This window comes from Saccopteryx bilineata, chromosome 4, assembly GCF_036850765.1.
Source record: "Saccopteryx bilineata isolate mSacBil1 chromosome 4, mSacBil1_pri_phased_curated, whole genome shotgun sequence".
Taxonomy (NCBI): domain Eukaryota; kingdom Metazoa; phylum Chordata; class Mammalia; order Chiroptera; family Emballonuridae; genus Saccopteryx; species Saccopteryx bilineata.
This window is the reverse complement of record NC_089493.1, coordinates 147,353,087-147,368,270: the sequence shown is the minus strand read 5'-3', so window position 1 is coordinate 147,368,270 and position 15,184 is coordinate 147,353,087. Positions and strand designations below refer to the sequence as shown.

Genomic DNA, 15,184 nt, shown 5'->3' with positions numbered 1-15,184 from the left:
AGGCTCCTCTTTCTAGGAGGTTCCTGTACTGCACAGTATGATTCCAACAGACTGCTCTGTGTATCTAATCATTGGGCAAGTGATTGGTTGTTTGAACTAGATGCTAAAATAAATTAGATAGATTCACTCATGATTCAAAAAGTGTTTTTACAGGCAGCAGTGCTATGTAGAGCTGACTCAATGGATACTCAGCCACTGTCCCGTTGTGCAGCCTGGCAGACATGCTGGCTACAAGCCTTTCACATGCTCCAGGGAGCACCTGAGCTCTCATTTCCAAGGCAATTTCAACACAGGTGTACAGTTGATATTCATCTAAATCTGGCTTGCTGCAGAAAGCCTCCAATGCACTGATTTGGGGAAGAAGACCAACCTTTTAAAAATAATGAGAAAAGAAGACATGTTCACAACTGTCTGCTGTTCTGATTCCAGTTATAAAAAAACAGATCTGTATTGAGAATAATGGTTGAAGAGACTCAATTCAATTCTTTAAATTGCTTATGACTAAATATTTTAAGATTTTCAACTGATTTAAGAAGTCTTCAGCTAAATATTTTTATTTATTGACTAACGGTAAAGAAAACAAAAGAGCCCATATCTTTTTATTGCCCTTATTACTATATTTTAATTTGCTAATAAATTTGTCTTAGACTTGAAAGATGTTTAACTAGGCTACTTGTAATAAGAAATTATGGCTTAGGGAAGGGGTCCCCAAACTTTTTACACAGGGGGCCAGTTCACTGTCCCTCAGACCGTTGGAGGGCCGGACTATAAAAAAAAAACTATGAACAAATCCCTATGCACACTGCACATATCTTATTTTAAAGTAAAAAAACAAAACGGTAACAAATACAATATTTAAAATAAAGAACAAGTAAATTTAAATCAACAAACTGACCAGTATTTCAATGGAAACTATGCTCCTCTCACTGACCACCAATGAAAGAGGTGCCCCTTCCGGAAGTGCGGCGGGCGGCCGGATAAATGGCCTCAGGGGGCCGCATGCGGCCTGCGGGCCGTAGTTTGGGGACCCCTGGCTTAGGGTATTCCATAGTGTTACTGTGGAACTTTAATTCCACAATTTTTTTTTAAAGTTTTGTCTTTTTCAATTACATATGGAAGTGGCTTTCTGCCACTTGGAGATTCACAGACTTAGATTAATATACCAAAGACTCTGAGAAGTCCTGCAAGAAAGATACTCTTTAAACTCAGTGTTTTCAGACTCATTGAACCATTTGGTCCTATATTCAAATAAAATCAGTAAGTCACAGATGCATCTTGGGAATTGCCAGCTTAGATCATACAGCTATTATGGGAACAAATGCATCATGCATTTATTCTCAAGGAGAAATAATCTATAGTTTAACATTTCTGTGAAGAAAAGCTTTATGGTTATATTTTTTTGAGAAGATTTTAACTAAGTTATAGCCTAATACTATTTGGAAAGTTTATAGCTTCAATAATATGGTAGGGAAGTGTTGGTACAGCAGGTTAATCACACTAATTTGGTTATTTCAAATGACAGAAAAACAGCTTTGTCAATAAGTTTTAATTCAGCAGGTTGTACTAGGAGAGTGAACCTGGTGGCACAGACAACTCTCCTTTGATCTCTTTGCTTTGTCCATACTGCAACTACTTCCACGGTCCTATACCTTCAACCTTCTCCAGTCTTCCTCTATTTGTCCTTTGACACACCAAAGGGTAAACTTAACCCTAGATCCCTAGATGACTATTTTCTTTTTCTTTTTAATATATATTTGTTTGTTTGTTTGTTTGTTTTTTTGAGAGAGACAGACAGACAGGAAGGGAGAGAGATGAGAAACATCAACTCATAGTTGTGGCACCTTAGTTGTTCATTGATTGCTTTCTCATATGTGCCTTAACTGGGGGCTCCAGCTGAGCCAGCAACCCCTTGCTCAAGCCAGCAACCTTGGGCTCAAGCCAGTGACAACTGGATTTTAAACCAGAGACCATGGGGTCATGTTTATAATCCCACACTGAAGCTGGCGCCTCTGCACTCAAGCTAGTGAGCCTGCACTTAAACTAGATGAGCCCATATTCAAGCTGGCGAATTTAGGGTTTTGAATCTGACTCCTCAGCATTCCAGACCCTGAGCCACAGCCTGGTTAGGCTCTTTTTTCTTTTTTTTTTTCTTTAAGAGAGAGGCAGGGAGAGACAGAGAGACAGAAACATCGAGCTATTACTCTGTGTACCCTGACTGAGGAATTGAACCGGCAACATCTGCACTTCTGGATTATGCTCTGATCAACTGAGCTGTCTGGCCAGCACTTAATTTTTTTTTTTTAATTTATTGATTTTTGTAGAGAGACAGAAGAAGGAGAGAGGGAAAGGGGGAAGGGAAGTATTCATTGGTTGTTCCACTTACTTGTGTTTTCATTGGTTGCTTTCTGTGTCTGTCCTGACTGTGGACTGAACCTTCAACCTTGTTGTTTCTGGACAATGCTTCAACCAACTGAGCTTTCTGGTCAGGGACTAGATGACTCTATCAAAGTGTCTCTGCTCTTAAAGCTGCTAACTTCATTTTCCCTGTACTCTCAGCACGTGCAGTTGCTTCTTGTTCTCTTATTTCACAGAGAAAATAGACCCAACAAAGGCACGGGAGCCTCCTAATCCCTGCCTCCCAAACTCCTGTCTCACAGGGATTACTACTGTTGTTGATTCTTTGTGCTTCCCAAGGAAGAAGGACCCCCCATGGCAGGGATGTCCCACCGCTAGTTCCTCTGCCCTCAGGACAATTTTCTGTGGATTATGCTGTCTTTCTTTAATCTCTCTCTCTCAGCTGGCACTTTGATGTGCTCATGTCTCTCCATCTGTACAATCACCTTCTTGACCTTGCTGGGTTCTCCTGTCATGCCTGGTCTGTCTCCCTGATAGCCAGATTTCTTGAACACTTGTTTCTCCGCCACTCCCACTGTCTCTCTCATTCACTTTTCATGCCAATGCACTATCTCTCCCTTCATATATCCCTAAATGTTTGAGTCCTCAGGGTTCTCTCACCGGCCCCATTCCTACTCCAAACCCATTTCCTGGGTGACCTTGACAGTGCTGTGTCTTTGGTTACCATCCATGCGGGAATTTACGGCTCTTGTCCACATCTCAATCATGGGCTCTCACTCTGCATAGATCTGCACAGACAAGCCTATTGGTTGTCCCACAGGTACCACCAAACAAGCACACCTGAAACCTGACTTCCTTTCTGTGCCTACTGCCAGGAAACAATACCACCATCCACCAGCCTGTTCAGTGCAGAAACCTGAAGAAGGTCATCTCTGCCTCTTTGTCCTCTGTACTCCACACCCACCCCACATCACCATACACCACGAGCCAGGTCAGGCTGACCTCTTGAATGTGTCTAGGATGTATTTGTTTCCTTGTCATTTCCTTAATGACAGATTAAGGGCCAACAGATTACTACAGTGGCAGCCCAATAAATAAATGTCTCATCTTTCACTCTACCTTCTCCATCAATATTCTACTGAATAGTCATAGTGATCCTTTAAAAGGCCACTTGTTCAGGTAACGCCCATCTTAAAATCTTTCAGTGGCTTCCCATTGCCTCAGGATAAAATCTAAACTTTATCATTCACTCATTCGTTCATTCATTCCTCTCAGTTTTGTGGGGCTCAATATCGGAGAACCTTAGGGGGCATTTTGGAAATTCCAAAAGGTAGTTTTGGTTGTCACTACAATTGGGTGAGGTGTGTTACAAGCATTTAGAGGATAGGATCAAAAATGCTATACATTCTCACAAAAAGAAAACTCATTCCATGTCTTCTACAGTAGGCTGTGAATGTCCCACTGAAAATTCATGAAGAAGAAATACCTATTTATAAGTATGAGTTGGAAGCTTTACCCTGTGTTTTAAAAACATGTTGCCCTGGCCGGTTGGCTCAGCGGTAGAGCGTCGGCCTGGCGTGCGGGGGACCCGGGTTAGATTCTTGGCCAGGGCACATAGGAGAAGCGCCCATTTGCTTCTCCACCCCCCCCTTCCTCTCTGTCTCTCTCTTCCCCTCCCACAGCCAAGGCTCCATTAAAGCAAAAATGGCCCGGGCGCTGGGGATGGCTCCTTGGCCTCTGCCCCAGGCGCTAGAGTGGCTCTGGTCACTCGCGGCAGAGCAGCGCTCGGGAGGGGCAGAGCATCACCCCCTGGTGGGCAGAGCATTGCCCCTGGTAGGTGTGCCGGGTGGATCCCGGTCAGGCACATGCGGGAGTCTGTCTGTCTCTCCCCGTTTCCAGCTTCAGAAAAATACAAAAAATAAAATAAAATAAAATAAAAACATGTTAAATATGATTTTAACATACCTCCTTTAATGGCTATCTTTTTTTTTTTTTTGTCACAGAGACAGAGAGACAGAAAGAGAGACAGATAGGGACAAAGAGGAAGGGAGAGAAATGAGAAGCATCAATTCTTCATTGCACTATCTTAGTTGTTCATTGATTGCTTTCTCATATGTGCCTTGACCGGGGGGCTACAGCAGACCAAGTGACTCCTTGCTTAGACCAGTGACCTTGGGCTCAAACTGGTGAGCCTTGCTCAAACCAGATGAGCTGGCACTCGAGCTGGCGACCTTGGGGTTTCAAACCTGGGTCCTCTGCATCCCAGTCTGACGCTCTATCCACTGCACCATCGCCTGGTCAGGCCTTTCATCGCTGTCTTGAATATAGTGATTCTACATGTATGTCTCCTACTTCATTGTGTCCTCTGGTGCATCACGCCGTGCATGCTATTGCTTCATAAGTGACTTTCATTTTTCCTTTGCATTTGCACATTACATTGATACTATTAGGAAGTTCTGTGTGCAGGTAGGCCAAAACCTCTGAATTTCACTTCAGGATAGTGAAAAGTGTTACAAAATTTTGTAACAAAGGGAACGCTGAATCAGCGATGTTGGGACGCACTGCTGGAGCCATGCTGACCTGCTCAGCTCACTGCGCCATCACAGCCCCCAGGACCTCCAGCAGCACGTTGCTGTGTCCCGTATCATGTCTGCACCTCCTCTTAGACAGGAGGCCTCGGTGGGCGGGCAGGTGATTGTTTTGTTTACTCCTGTGCCTACCACAGTATCTCATTTATAGTATGTGCTGCGTACAAATCTGTTTAATAAGCATATATACATTTCTAGTATTGCATCTGTAAGCTGATACTTAAATAACTCAACTGCCTCCAAACACAAACCAGGTGAGGAGAGACACAGAAGGGGCCAGATGGGCTAGAAGTGGGCACGTGGGCAGCCAGTTAGGGGGTAATTATTCAGAGTTATTGGTCTGAGCCCAGATTAGAGTTGGACCAAATGATGAGTCCCTATCAGCTATAGCATTTTGTAATGCCATGACTCACTTCTAGAAACTTCTAAGAAGTGCAGTCCATCCCAGAGTTTAAAAGAAGAATGGCAGTTTTATATTTTAGGACACCTAATATACTTTTGACTCTAAACACATTTTTATGAAAGCACATATCATGTAATCAAGGAGACTGAAAGGAAATTTAACTGATTCACTATGCTTGCCAAACAAAAGGAATTTATGCAGAAGGAGCATCCAGGGATGAACCGAACTTTCATCTGGTCTTCTTGGTAATTCATCACAATTTCAGATGCAAATGTTCATCTGGCTGCAGAAAGGAACAACCTTTGAAAGACCAACTCCCAAGCTGTCAAGTGTCTTCCCAGAGCAGGAAACTCAGTGCTTTGGCAACAGTTGATAGTCTGTAATCATAAAATGCGCAATGATTTTTTCCTACAGGACATCTTCGGTCTGGGATTTATAGGGGACACTGTGCCCTGCTCAGGGCTTCCCACCTGCCAGCTATTATGGCAGTGGCTGCCAAAGGCTCACAGCTGTCCCCTTCTCCTGAATATTGGAGTCCAGCACCTTGTCCGGGTCGCCAGGATCCAGTGTAGCCAATGACTTGGGCACACTGCTTTGCCTCTAGGTGGAACTGGGTCTGGGGTGTAATTGCTGCTCCATGTTCCAGAGCTCCCTGGGGCTGGGGCGGCAGCTGCACTTCAGTGGGGACTCGTCCTTGCTCCGGCCCTTCCCTGTCTTCTCTAGTCCCCCTCACTCTTCTTCACATCCCCAAGTCCCATCTCAGCTTCTACTTCTCGGGACTGGGACCTAAAACTGGGATCTACAACCATTTCTGACATGTCTGACAATTTGCCAAGCTCAGCTTACTCAATTTTTATTTAGGTTTTAGGGGTTTCATACTTATATAAGAGAACAACTGCTTGAAAACTGATCAAAAGGACATATTTTTTAAGTTAATTTCAAATTACCGCCTGACCTGTGGTGGCGCAGTGGATAAAAGCGTCAACCTGGAAACGCTGAGGTTGCCGGTTCAAAACACTGGGTTTGCCTGGTCAAGGCACATATGGGAGTTGATGCTTCCTGCTCCTTCCCCCCTTCTCTCTCTCTCTCTCTCCTCTCTATAATGAATAAATAAAATCTTTTCTAAAAAAAAAGAATAAATAAATTTCAAATTACCTATCTGTATTATGTATCTATCAAACATCACTGACACAATGTTGTTTACATGGCTGTCTTCTGTATCAGGCTGAGTGCTCTTGGAGGGGCCAGCTAAGTGACTAGCTGTACACACTCAGTGAGTGGGTGACAAATGAGTGACTTGAATGGAGGCATTTAATGCAGCAGCAAGTGATAATCTCTGGAGTTCAAGAAATTTAGAAATATTTATGATATGGGTTTAAAATGAGGAGTATTTGCCTCTTATAAATTTGAGTTTTATGACCATTATTATTATAGCAGTTCTTAATGAGGTAAGACTTCCTTATTTTCCTCCTTTCCCTTTCTTTACTCTGACTAGTTCCCAACTTTTAGCTTTTTTTCCCCCTGAAGTAAACTGGTTTGATATGATTTTCTTTCTCTGTAATTCACATGTTGGTTCATGAGCACAGTTTTATTTAAAGCTTCTCAGCAGAGAATATGAATTGTGTGGCCAGGGGAATCAATATAGTTTGAATTTCCTCCTCAAGAGTTTGTTTCTACTTTCTTTTTTTTTTTTTTTAAACTGTGGTATTTTTTATTTTTATTTTATTTTATTTATTTTTTTTATTTATTGATTCATTTTTAGGGGAGAGAGAGAGAGAGAGAGAGAGAGAGAGAAAGGGGGGAGGAGCTGGAAGCATCAACTCCCATATGTGCCTTGACTAGGCAAGTGTTTCTACTTTCTACTTCTTTTCTACCATAATACGGTAGAACTCCCACAGTATTGTATGGCCTTCCAGGTGCAGAGGCTTTAGGCCACTTTGGTTAAAACTGTTATATAAAATATAAATCACCCAATTAAACTGGAATTTCAGAGAAACAATGAATAACTTTTATTTAGTATAAGAATGTTTCATGCAATATCTTAGGGCACTATTTGAGACTATTTATACCACCATCAAATATAACTGCATGTCTTGTTTCTTTCTTTATTTCCATCCTTCCCTCCCTCCCTTTTTCTTTAACTCCCTTTTCCTCCTTCCCTCCCTCCCTTCCTTCATTCCTTCCCCCCTTCCCTTTTTAGTTAAATCTTACAACCTGCTATTGGTATAATGATCTTAAAACAATGGTTATCTTTGATGTTGTAATAGTTGACATTGTTGAATAAAATCCAAGATATAGCTACCTTATATTGAATTCTAGAGTAGATGGTGAAATAACAAAGCTCCAGGGTATAAATTTAAAACATTCAATGGTGAAAAATTGAACTTTGAAGACACATTTACAAAATGTGGATATATGGCTAATTAAGTCAAGGGTCAACAAACTTCTTATAAAAGGCCAGATAGTAAATGTTTTTGGAGTCAAGGCCCTAAGGCTCTGTCAGAAGCACTCAGCTCTGCCCTGGCAGCTTGGATGCCGAAGACAACCGTAAACAAGGGCACGGCGGGGTTCGCGGGGTTCCAGCGACTTTCATAGGTGTCGTTTGCCAGTTAAATTATTATATTAGAAGATCCTCACAAATATTTAAAAATACAATTTGATTTTTTGAAAAATGTTTATTTATTGATTTTAGAGAGAGAATAAAAGAGAGAGAGAGAGAAGAACATCAATCTGTTTCTGTATGTGCCCCGGCTGGGGATTGAACCAGCAACCTCTGCACTTCAGGACGATGAGCTAACCAACTGAACTACCCACCCAGGACTAAAAATACAATTTTATATTTATATGCAAAATTACTTTAAAAAAATCCTAAACAATTCTATACAATTCTTCTGAAGATGGGATGAAACTGATACTTTCATACATTACTGATAATCCTGACAATTAATTGAAAAATAGCTTTCAGAAATTAATAAAGTTAATTCAAGATCCATAAAGCCCTGGGTAAATGGGACTATATTTTAAAACATTGAAAAATATGGCCCTGGCCCAGTAGCTCAATTGGTTAGAGTGTCATCCCTGCCAAGGTTGCGGGTTTGACTCCTGGTCAGGACACATATAAGAATCAACCTGTGAATGCATAAATAAGTGGAACAACAAATTGATGTTTCTTTTACTCTCTCTCTTTCCTTTCCTCTCTCTGAAAAATAAAGAAATAAAATTAAACAAAATATGTACCAATTGTACATAGTGAAAACTAGAAGCAACTCTTCCACAAGTAGGGGTAGAGGTAAGGAAACTACGTAAGTTTACTCAGTGCCAAGCTCTGCCAGGGACAAGCCTGGCTCTGAAGCTGTGCACAGAGAGAGGTTTGAAAGGACTGCCTGTGGCCAACCCTGGGGGAAAGATGCTGAAAGATGTCACACAAAATAAATGAAAAAACAAAATTGAAACACATTCATAGACACAGAGAATAGACTGATGGCTACCAAAGGGGACAGGGTTTAGCGAGTTGGGTGAAAAGATGAAGGGAATCAGAAGTACAAATTGGTAGTTACAGAACAGTCATGGGATGTAAAGTACAGCACAGGGAGTATCGTCAACAATATTGTAATAACTATGTATGGTACCAGATGGGCACTGGAATGCTTGGTGAGGAGCACGTTGTAAAGAATATGATTATCTAACTACTATGCTGTATACCTGAGACTAATATAAAATAACACTGAGTGTAAATTGTACCTGAAAAATAAAAATTTTAAAAGTCAATCAAAGAGCCTGACTAGTGCTGGTGCAGTGGGTTTAATGTCAGCCTGGGATGCAGAGGACCCAGTTCAAGATCCTGAGGTTGCTGGCTTAAGCGCAGGCTCATCTGGCTTGAGCGCGGGCTCACCAGCTTGAGCACCAGGTCACGGGCTTGAGCGTGGGATCATAGACATGGCCTCATGGTTGTTTGCTTGAGCCCAAGGACACTGGCTTGAAGCTCAAGATCTCTGGCTTGAGCCTAGGGCCCCTGGCTTGAACAACGAGTCACTGGCTTTGCTGAAGACCACAGGTCAAGGCACATATGGGAAAGCAATCAATGAGGTGATGCAACTATAAGTTGATGTTTCTCACCTCTCTCTCTTCCTGTCTCTCTGTCTGTCTCCCATTCTGTCTCTTTCTCTCTGTCTCTGTCTCTATCTCTCTCTTGCTAAAAAAAGTCACTCAAAGAAATACTATGCATACTTCCTAAAAATAAAACTTCATAAACATGATAAGAAAATGCTCATGATGTAATATGAAATGAAAACCGTTTATATACATTCTTGTATAAACACTCTGATTACAACAGTATAAAAAGCATATGGGAACATGCAAAACAAGAATAAGTAAGTGGTGGGATCTCCCCCTAAAGTCTCTGTAATGCCAATGTGCTGTCATGGCTCGGAGCAAGGGTGCTGAAGTCAGACTCTTCGCTGCTAGCTCTGTGGCCCTGTGCCTCAGTTCTGTCATTTGTAAATGAGGATAATAACAGTGTGTACTTTATGGAGTTGTTGACTCTATAAGACCAAATAGTAGAATATGTAAAACACTTCAAACCATTACCCGCATATACTGTTATTCTGCAAGATTTGCAACTGTTATTAGGTGACTCTTATGGAGAGGAGTTGATTTTTATAATGAGACATACATTTACACTTCTCAAGAAACATTTCACCAGACAGTGTAATAGTAGAATTATATTGGGGCTCGGTTCAGAAGGAAGCACCCACAAAGCTCATGATACTCACAGAATCCACAAGGATGTGTGAATGAGTGTGGGATGCTCCCTCCAAAGGCTAGGAGAAACAGACATCAATGGAATGTTGTACATCTGGTTCTAAACAGATGGATGTGGGAAGCAGCGTTATTCTGTAGGAAGAGAAGCAAAGCAAAAACTCAGTGACAATGGTACAGTTAAATAACACAGTGACCATAGTGTTTGGTAGCATCCCACCTATGCTGTAATTGGGTTCCGCTGGGGGCAGTGGCCAGGTGGAGGTGGGCTGGGCGGACAGAGAGTGCATGCTCAGATTCTCCAGGGCTCTTCTGTGGGTTGCACCAAGGAGCAAAACCTTGGAAACTACTGGCCATGCGTTGTCATGATTGCCGTGGGGAAAGAATAATACGAATGTCTTCATCCTGTCTACCTGATGATATCAGTAGGCTCTCTGTTTTATTTTGCCACAAGTTTCTGATGAAGCAAATAAGTGGCTTTAAAACTGGAACCTCTGCCTCACAGATGTGACTGAAATAAGCTAGGCTGGATGTTTCACCCTGACTGAGGTGGCTTACATTTGCTCACATCTCATCATGGGGGGGACAAGGAAAGGAGCATGCCTTAGTCTCCTTACCACATCTCTTTTCCCATTATTAGTTCCTGGATACACATGATTAATGGATGAACAAAATTCTCAGAAACCTCCGCGTTTGAGTCAGGGCCCACGTGTACCTGGCGGCTGCCGGCCAGGCCAAAGGCTGCGCCTCTGCGGCAGGGGCTCGTGTGCACAGGCTCACTCCCTCCAGGGGGGTTCACCACAACCCAGACAGCCCAGTCAGCTGCAGGCTAGGCAGGCATGACACAGATCATGTCACCGTGACAGCCTGGGGGCCTGTCTGCACGTGCAAACATATACTTGATGAAAACAGCATGGAATCAAATTTGCAACCCACAGCCCACGTGAAAAACAAAATTTTCTAGTTGAAAAAGCCTTAGAGGTTCACTCTCAGGCTCAGTTCGCTGGTGTCTGAATAGTCATCCAGGTAGAGGAATGTTGTTTCTGGCCACAGCTGTATAAATCATGAGCCTGAAAAAGCCCCAGTACTCTGCCATGTTTTATCTTTAACCCCTGTCACCCAAAGCATCAGTTAATTCATCATGCTCATGAGTCACAGAACAAAAATTAAAATTTAGAATCCTTCACAAAAGGATATGTATTTGTATTATTACATAAATATTATTATATAAATTATATGATTTAAAAATTATCATATACTAGATGTGTTAATATGTGTATAATATATACATATATACATAAATATATATAAAAATTTATAGTATGTGCTCTGAAAGCCTTAACATTTGGAAAAGCTTTTTAAAGCTGTCAGATGTGTCTTCTCTATGGAAAAATTTATATATATAAATATATATATTTTTAACAACTTTCTTGTCATACTAACTAGATCAAAGTTCATTGATGTCCCTGGACTTTCATTTGTAAGTGGGAGATGGAAAATTATGTCATCTCAAGTTTCATAATGGATCAGCAGCTCTGGCCATGTAATGCACAGTGAGCGCTTCCAAAACGTGGTCTCCAGAGAGACTCCGGGCTCCCTCTTTCCCCCAAGCCACAGAAAACATTTTATAGGGGAAGAGGGTCTGCAGGATTTCCGATTATCAAAGAAAAGTTTATGCAAAGACAAGGTTAGGAACTACTGCTCCGGATTAAGTGTTTTTCTCATTTCTTTTCTGTTCTGTCTCAGCTATTTCTCAAAAGGTAGGGGAAGGGTAAGTAAAGCAGTGCAAGGCAAGAGAAGCTGCTGACTTTTAGTTTTTCTCTTGTTTCAGGGAAAAACCCAAATTCAAACAAATGCCTCTTCTGCATCTCTTGAGCCTGAATCTCTGCACATATGTTAGTTTATTAAATTTTTAGGAAAAATGTCCCAGGAGAGCAGGATTTGTGTTATTTTAGTTATTCATTATTCTTATACAAACATTCCATCACCACTTCCTTAAACCCAGTGCCTTAAATATATAACTCCAACTTTAGCTTCTCTCCCTGGAGTAAAGCATGTGTGCACATGGCTCACTATGTTGCTTTAATATCTTTAAAAAACCCTTTGGTGAAGAATGCTCTCTGGATGTTCTATTTTTTTTTGCAAGTCATTTTAGGATAAACATATCTAGCAAGACTAGAATGGAAACAGTGTGAGAATGTATTTCAGCTTTTCACCACTGAATATGCTGGACTGAAAGGATACCTGAATCTCATAGTGAACGGCCACGGTGAAGTCCGTGGGAGAGGGAATATTGCTGACAGCAAATCTTAAGCCAGCTCCAGGGAGGACCCTGGCAAATCTGGGTTCAGTTCATGTAACAGGCGTCCAGGGAACTGGCTCTCGGAAAACAATGTGAACAGCAGGCACCTAGCCAAGAGTCACTAAGCCCTAAAATTAGAGGGAAATGCACACAGCTTTGCCTACATTCAAGGCTTGTAAGAGTTCAGAGAAAAAAGGAAAAGAAACTCAAGCATTTCCTGATGTGTATATCCATCTGAGTCATGGACAAATTTTTCCCCCCAGGATACAGTCCAAGACACAGCCTAGAGTAATATGCTTGCTCTGCAGCTTTAGAACAGATGTCATGTGTAGAATGCTTGATTTGAAAGCACTGTCACTGGAAACCACCTAAATTTTAAGTATTCCATGTGCTAATGAATTGAGCAAATTCCATACTGGTGACCTGAGGTTTCTCAGATGTGATTGTAGGATCCTGGACAAAATGTGGAGAGAAAGAAAATATTCCCATGCCTACTTCATGGATTTGCCTAAACGTGTGTGATGACAATGAGAAAACCCACATGGATTGATTATTTAGATATTTCTTCCATGCAAACATGAGAAATGGTCTTCTATCTGCTTGGGGGCAGATAAGTACAAAACTCACTCACTAGATTGATTAACTTCTCTGAAAGGCTCTGTGCTAGATGTCAGCCTGGGGCCCTCTGGATCCCGTAGATAATTATTTTAATGGCTTTTGCATCTGCCTATCCAGACTCACAGCCCCCGTGGGATTCTGCCTGCAGTGCTGCGACAGCCTCTTGGCTGTTTTCTCTCTCCTTTCCCAAGTCCAATACAGACTCTACAATACTGCCAATGAGCATTTCTAACTCCACCTGCCACAGAATCATGCCCAGATTACTTAGCCTGGAGTTCAAGTTTTCGTGATCTATCCCAAACTGCTTCTCATTTGCTAAATGTTTATTTAGAAACAACTCAATGTCAGCCTCTGAATTAGGAATGCAAGGATGAATAGGACAGAGCAGAGTCCCTGCCACAGAGCAGTTTAGAATCTTGCATTGGAGATAGAAATGTGAATAAGAAGCTATACTCCCAGGCTTCAATAGACAGCAGTATGTGTGAAGTCATGTATATGCAACATTTTTAAAATAGTATAAACACACTTTCACAATTGCAGCAGATGCTGCAGGTGCCTCTCTGAGATCCCCTTTACTTGGTTGGTACACCCATCACCCACTTGCTGTGGGTTGCTCCCTTCTCTAGAGAATTGTCCTGCTACACTCCCCCATTGCCCCACCCCACCCCCGCCCCCAAGATAGCTGGCACCCAAAGTCTGGCCTGGTTGTCTCAAGTGGCAGGACAACTTTGTCTGCAGTTAATACTTCTGAAATCCCTGGGGATTGACCCGAGGTTTGTTTTACCTGAGACCATATCTTACACTTTCCTCTATGCTATCTTGCTTTCTTCACTCAGAGTTTTCCTGAAAACACTTCCTTAATAAATCACCTGCACCGTAATCCAGTCAGGCTCTGTTTCCATGGCACCTGATCTGAGACAGCTGATGCCAGTTCACCTGAAAGTAGGTCTGAGATGCAGTTCTGGGGGTGGCTTGCTGACTGTTGGCTGGCAGTGGAGCCCCGTGCGTGATGGCACTGAGGACGCCTGGTGTGCAGCCGCAGAGAACCGAGGAACGATTCTTCAACACCACAGGAAGCATGCCCCTCTCACTTATTTCCCAAAGATCTATAGTTATTTACTTGAGTCTTCTGGGGAAGGGAAAATATCTAGGTTTTTCTAAGGGTTGGTGGATAAAGGAGCAGAGTTGATGCTGATAAGTCAGGTTCCCAAAGTGCCAGCACAGTCCCCCTATGGGAATAGAGAGACACATCAGGGTCATTGGTAAGTGGAGTCCTGGCCCAGGCCCTTTTCACAGTGGGTCTCTGGTTTACTGAACCACACATTGGCTGTTTCCTCCAGTTCCTGAATATGTCATTGGAGTGCACCTCCTTAGTAGTGGATGTTGATCCTTTGACCTGTAGGGTATGAGCCCTTACAGTAGGAAATGTCAAGTGTAAGCTTGTGACATGGTCAACCTACACCCACCCCTACCAAGCCAAGATAGTAAATAAAAAACAATATTTCAAGTCATAGCCATCTTCAAATTGTCACTCTCAAGACTTGGTGGTGGTTCTGATCATATTCCCACTACAAACTTAACACAAACATAACCAAATTGTAGTCCTTGCTTGTATTTGTTTTGCTAGATGGAGTATCTTTATCAGAGTAGATCAACACCATCCTGGTCTATGATATGCAGCTGTGGAAATGCAAAATGTATTCTTTTCCATCCCCATGGATGGAACAGAAGCAATTTGCATTTACTTCGAACGAGCAGTAGTGTGATTCAGTTTTGCCTTCTCTGCTCTCTGTAGCAATACAGCCCAAAATGATCTGGACCATACAGAGAGTTCACAAAACAGTACACTGGCCCCCTGTACTGAAGGACTGTGAAGTGGGTCCTTTGGTCCAAGGTGATATTATGTGGTCTTCCACAGTGAGAATCAGATACACCATGGCCTTAGCACCAACTCTCTGAGGACTCAGATAATCTGATTTGGGAAAACACCACATCTCCTCAACCCAAGGGACCCAATTTACAGCAAAAGATGTATAGCAGTTGCCACCTTACTTTGGGAACCACTGCTCCTCCACAGCCGTGCCACCCAGAAAATGCTGACCTGTGATCCTGTAAAGATGCATCGGTTTCACTAGCTGAGAAGTGGCACCCTGTGAGGTG

At 42.3% G+C, this 15,184-nt stretch overlaps 1 protein-coding gene across 1 annotated transcript in view; it reads right to left on the bottom strand.

The window, feature by feature from the left end:
• Positions 1–15,184, bottom strand: part of LAMB4 (laminin subunit beta 4) — a 124,476-nt gene that overhangs the window by 58,862 nt on the left and 50,430 nt on the right. Inside the window, 5 exon segments of the mRNA XM_066276741.1 lie at positions 178–370; positions 10,119–10,239; positions 10,820–10,833; positions 10,835–10,933; positions 12,349–12,534. Of these exon segments, the coding sequence (XP_066132838.1) occupies positions 178–370; positions 10,119–10,239; positions 10,820–10,833; positions 10,835–10,933; positions 12,349–12,534 (613 nt within the window).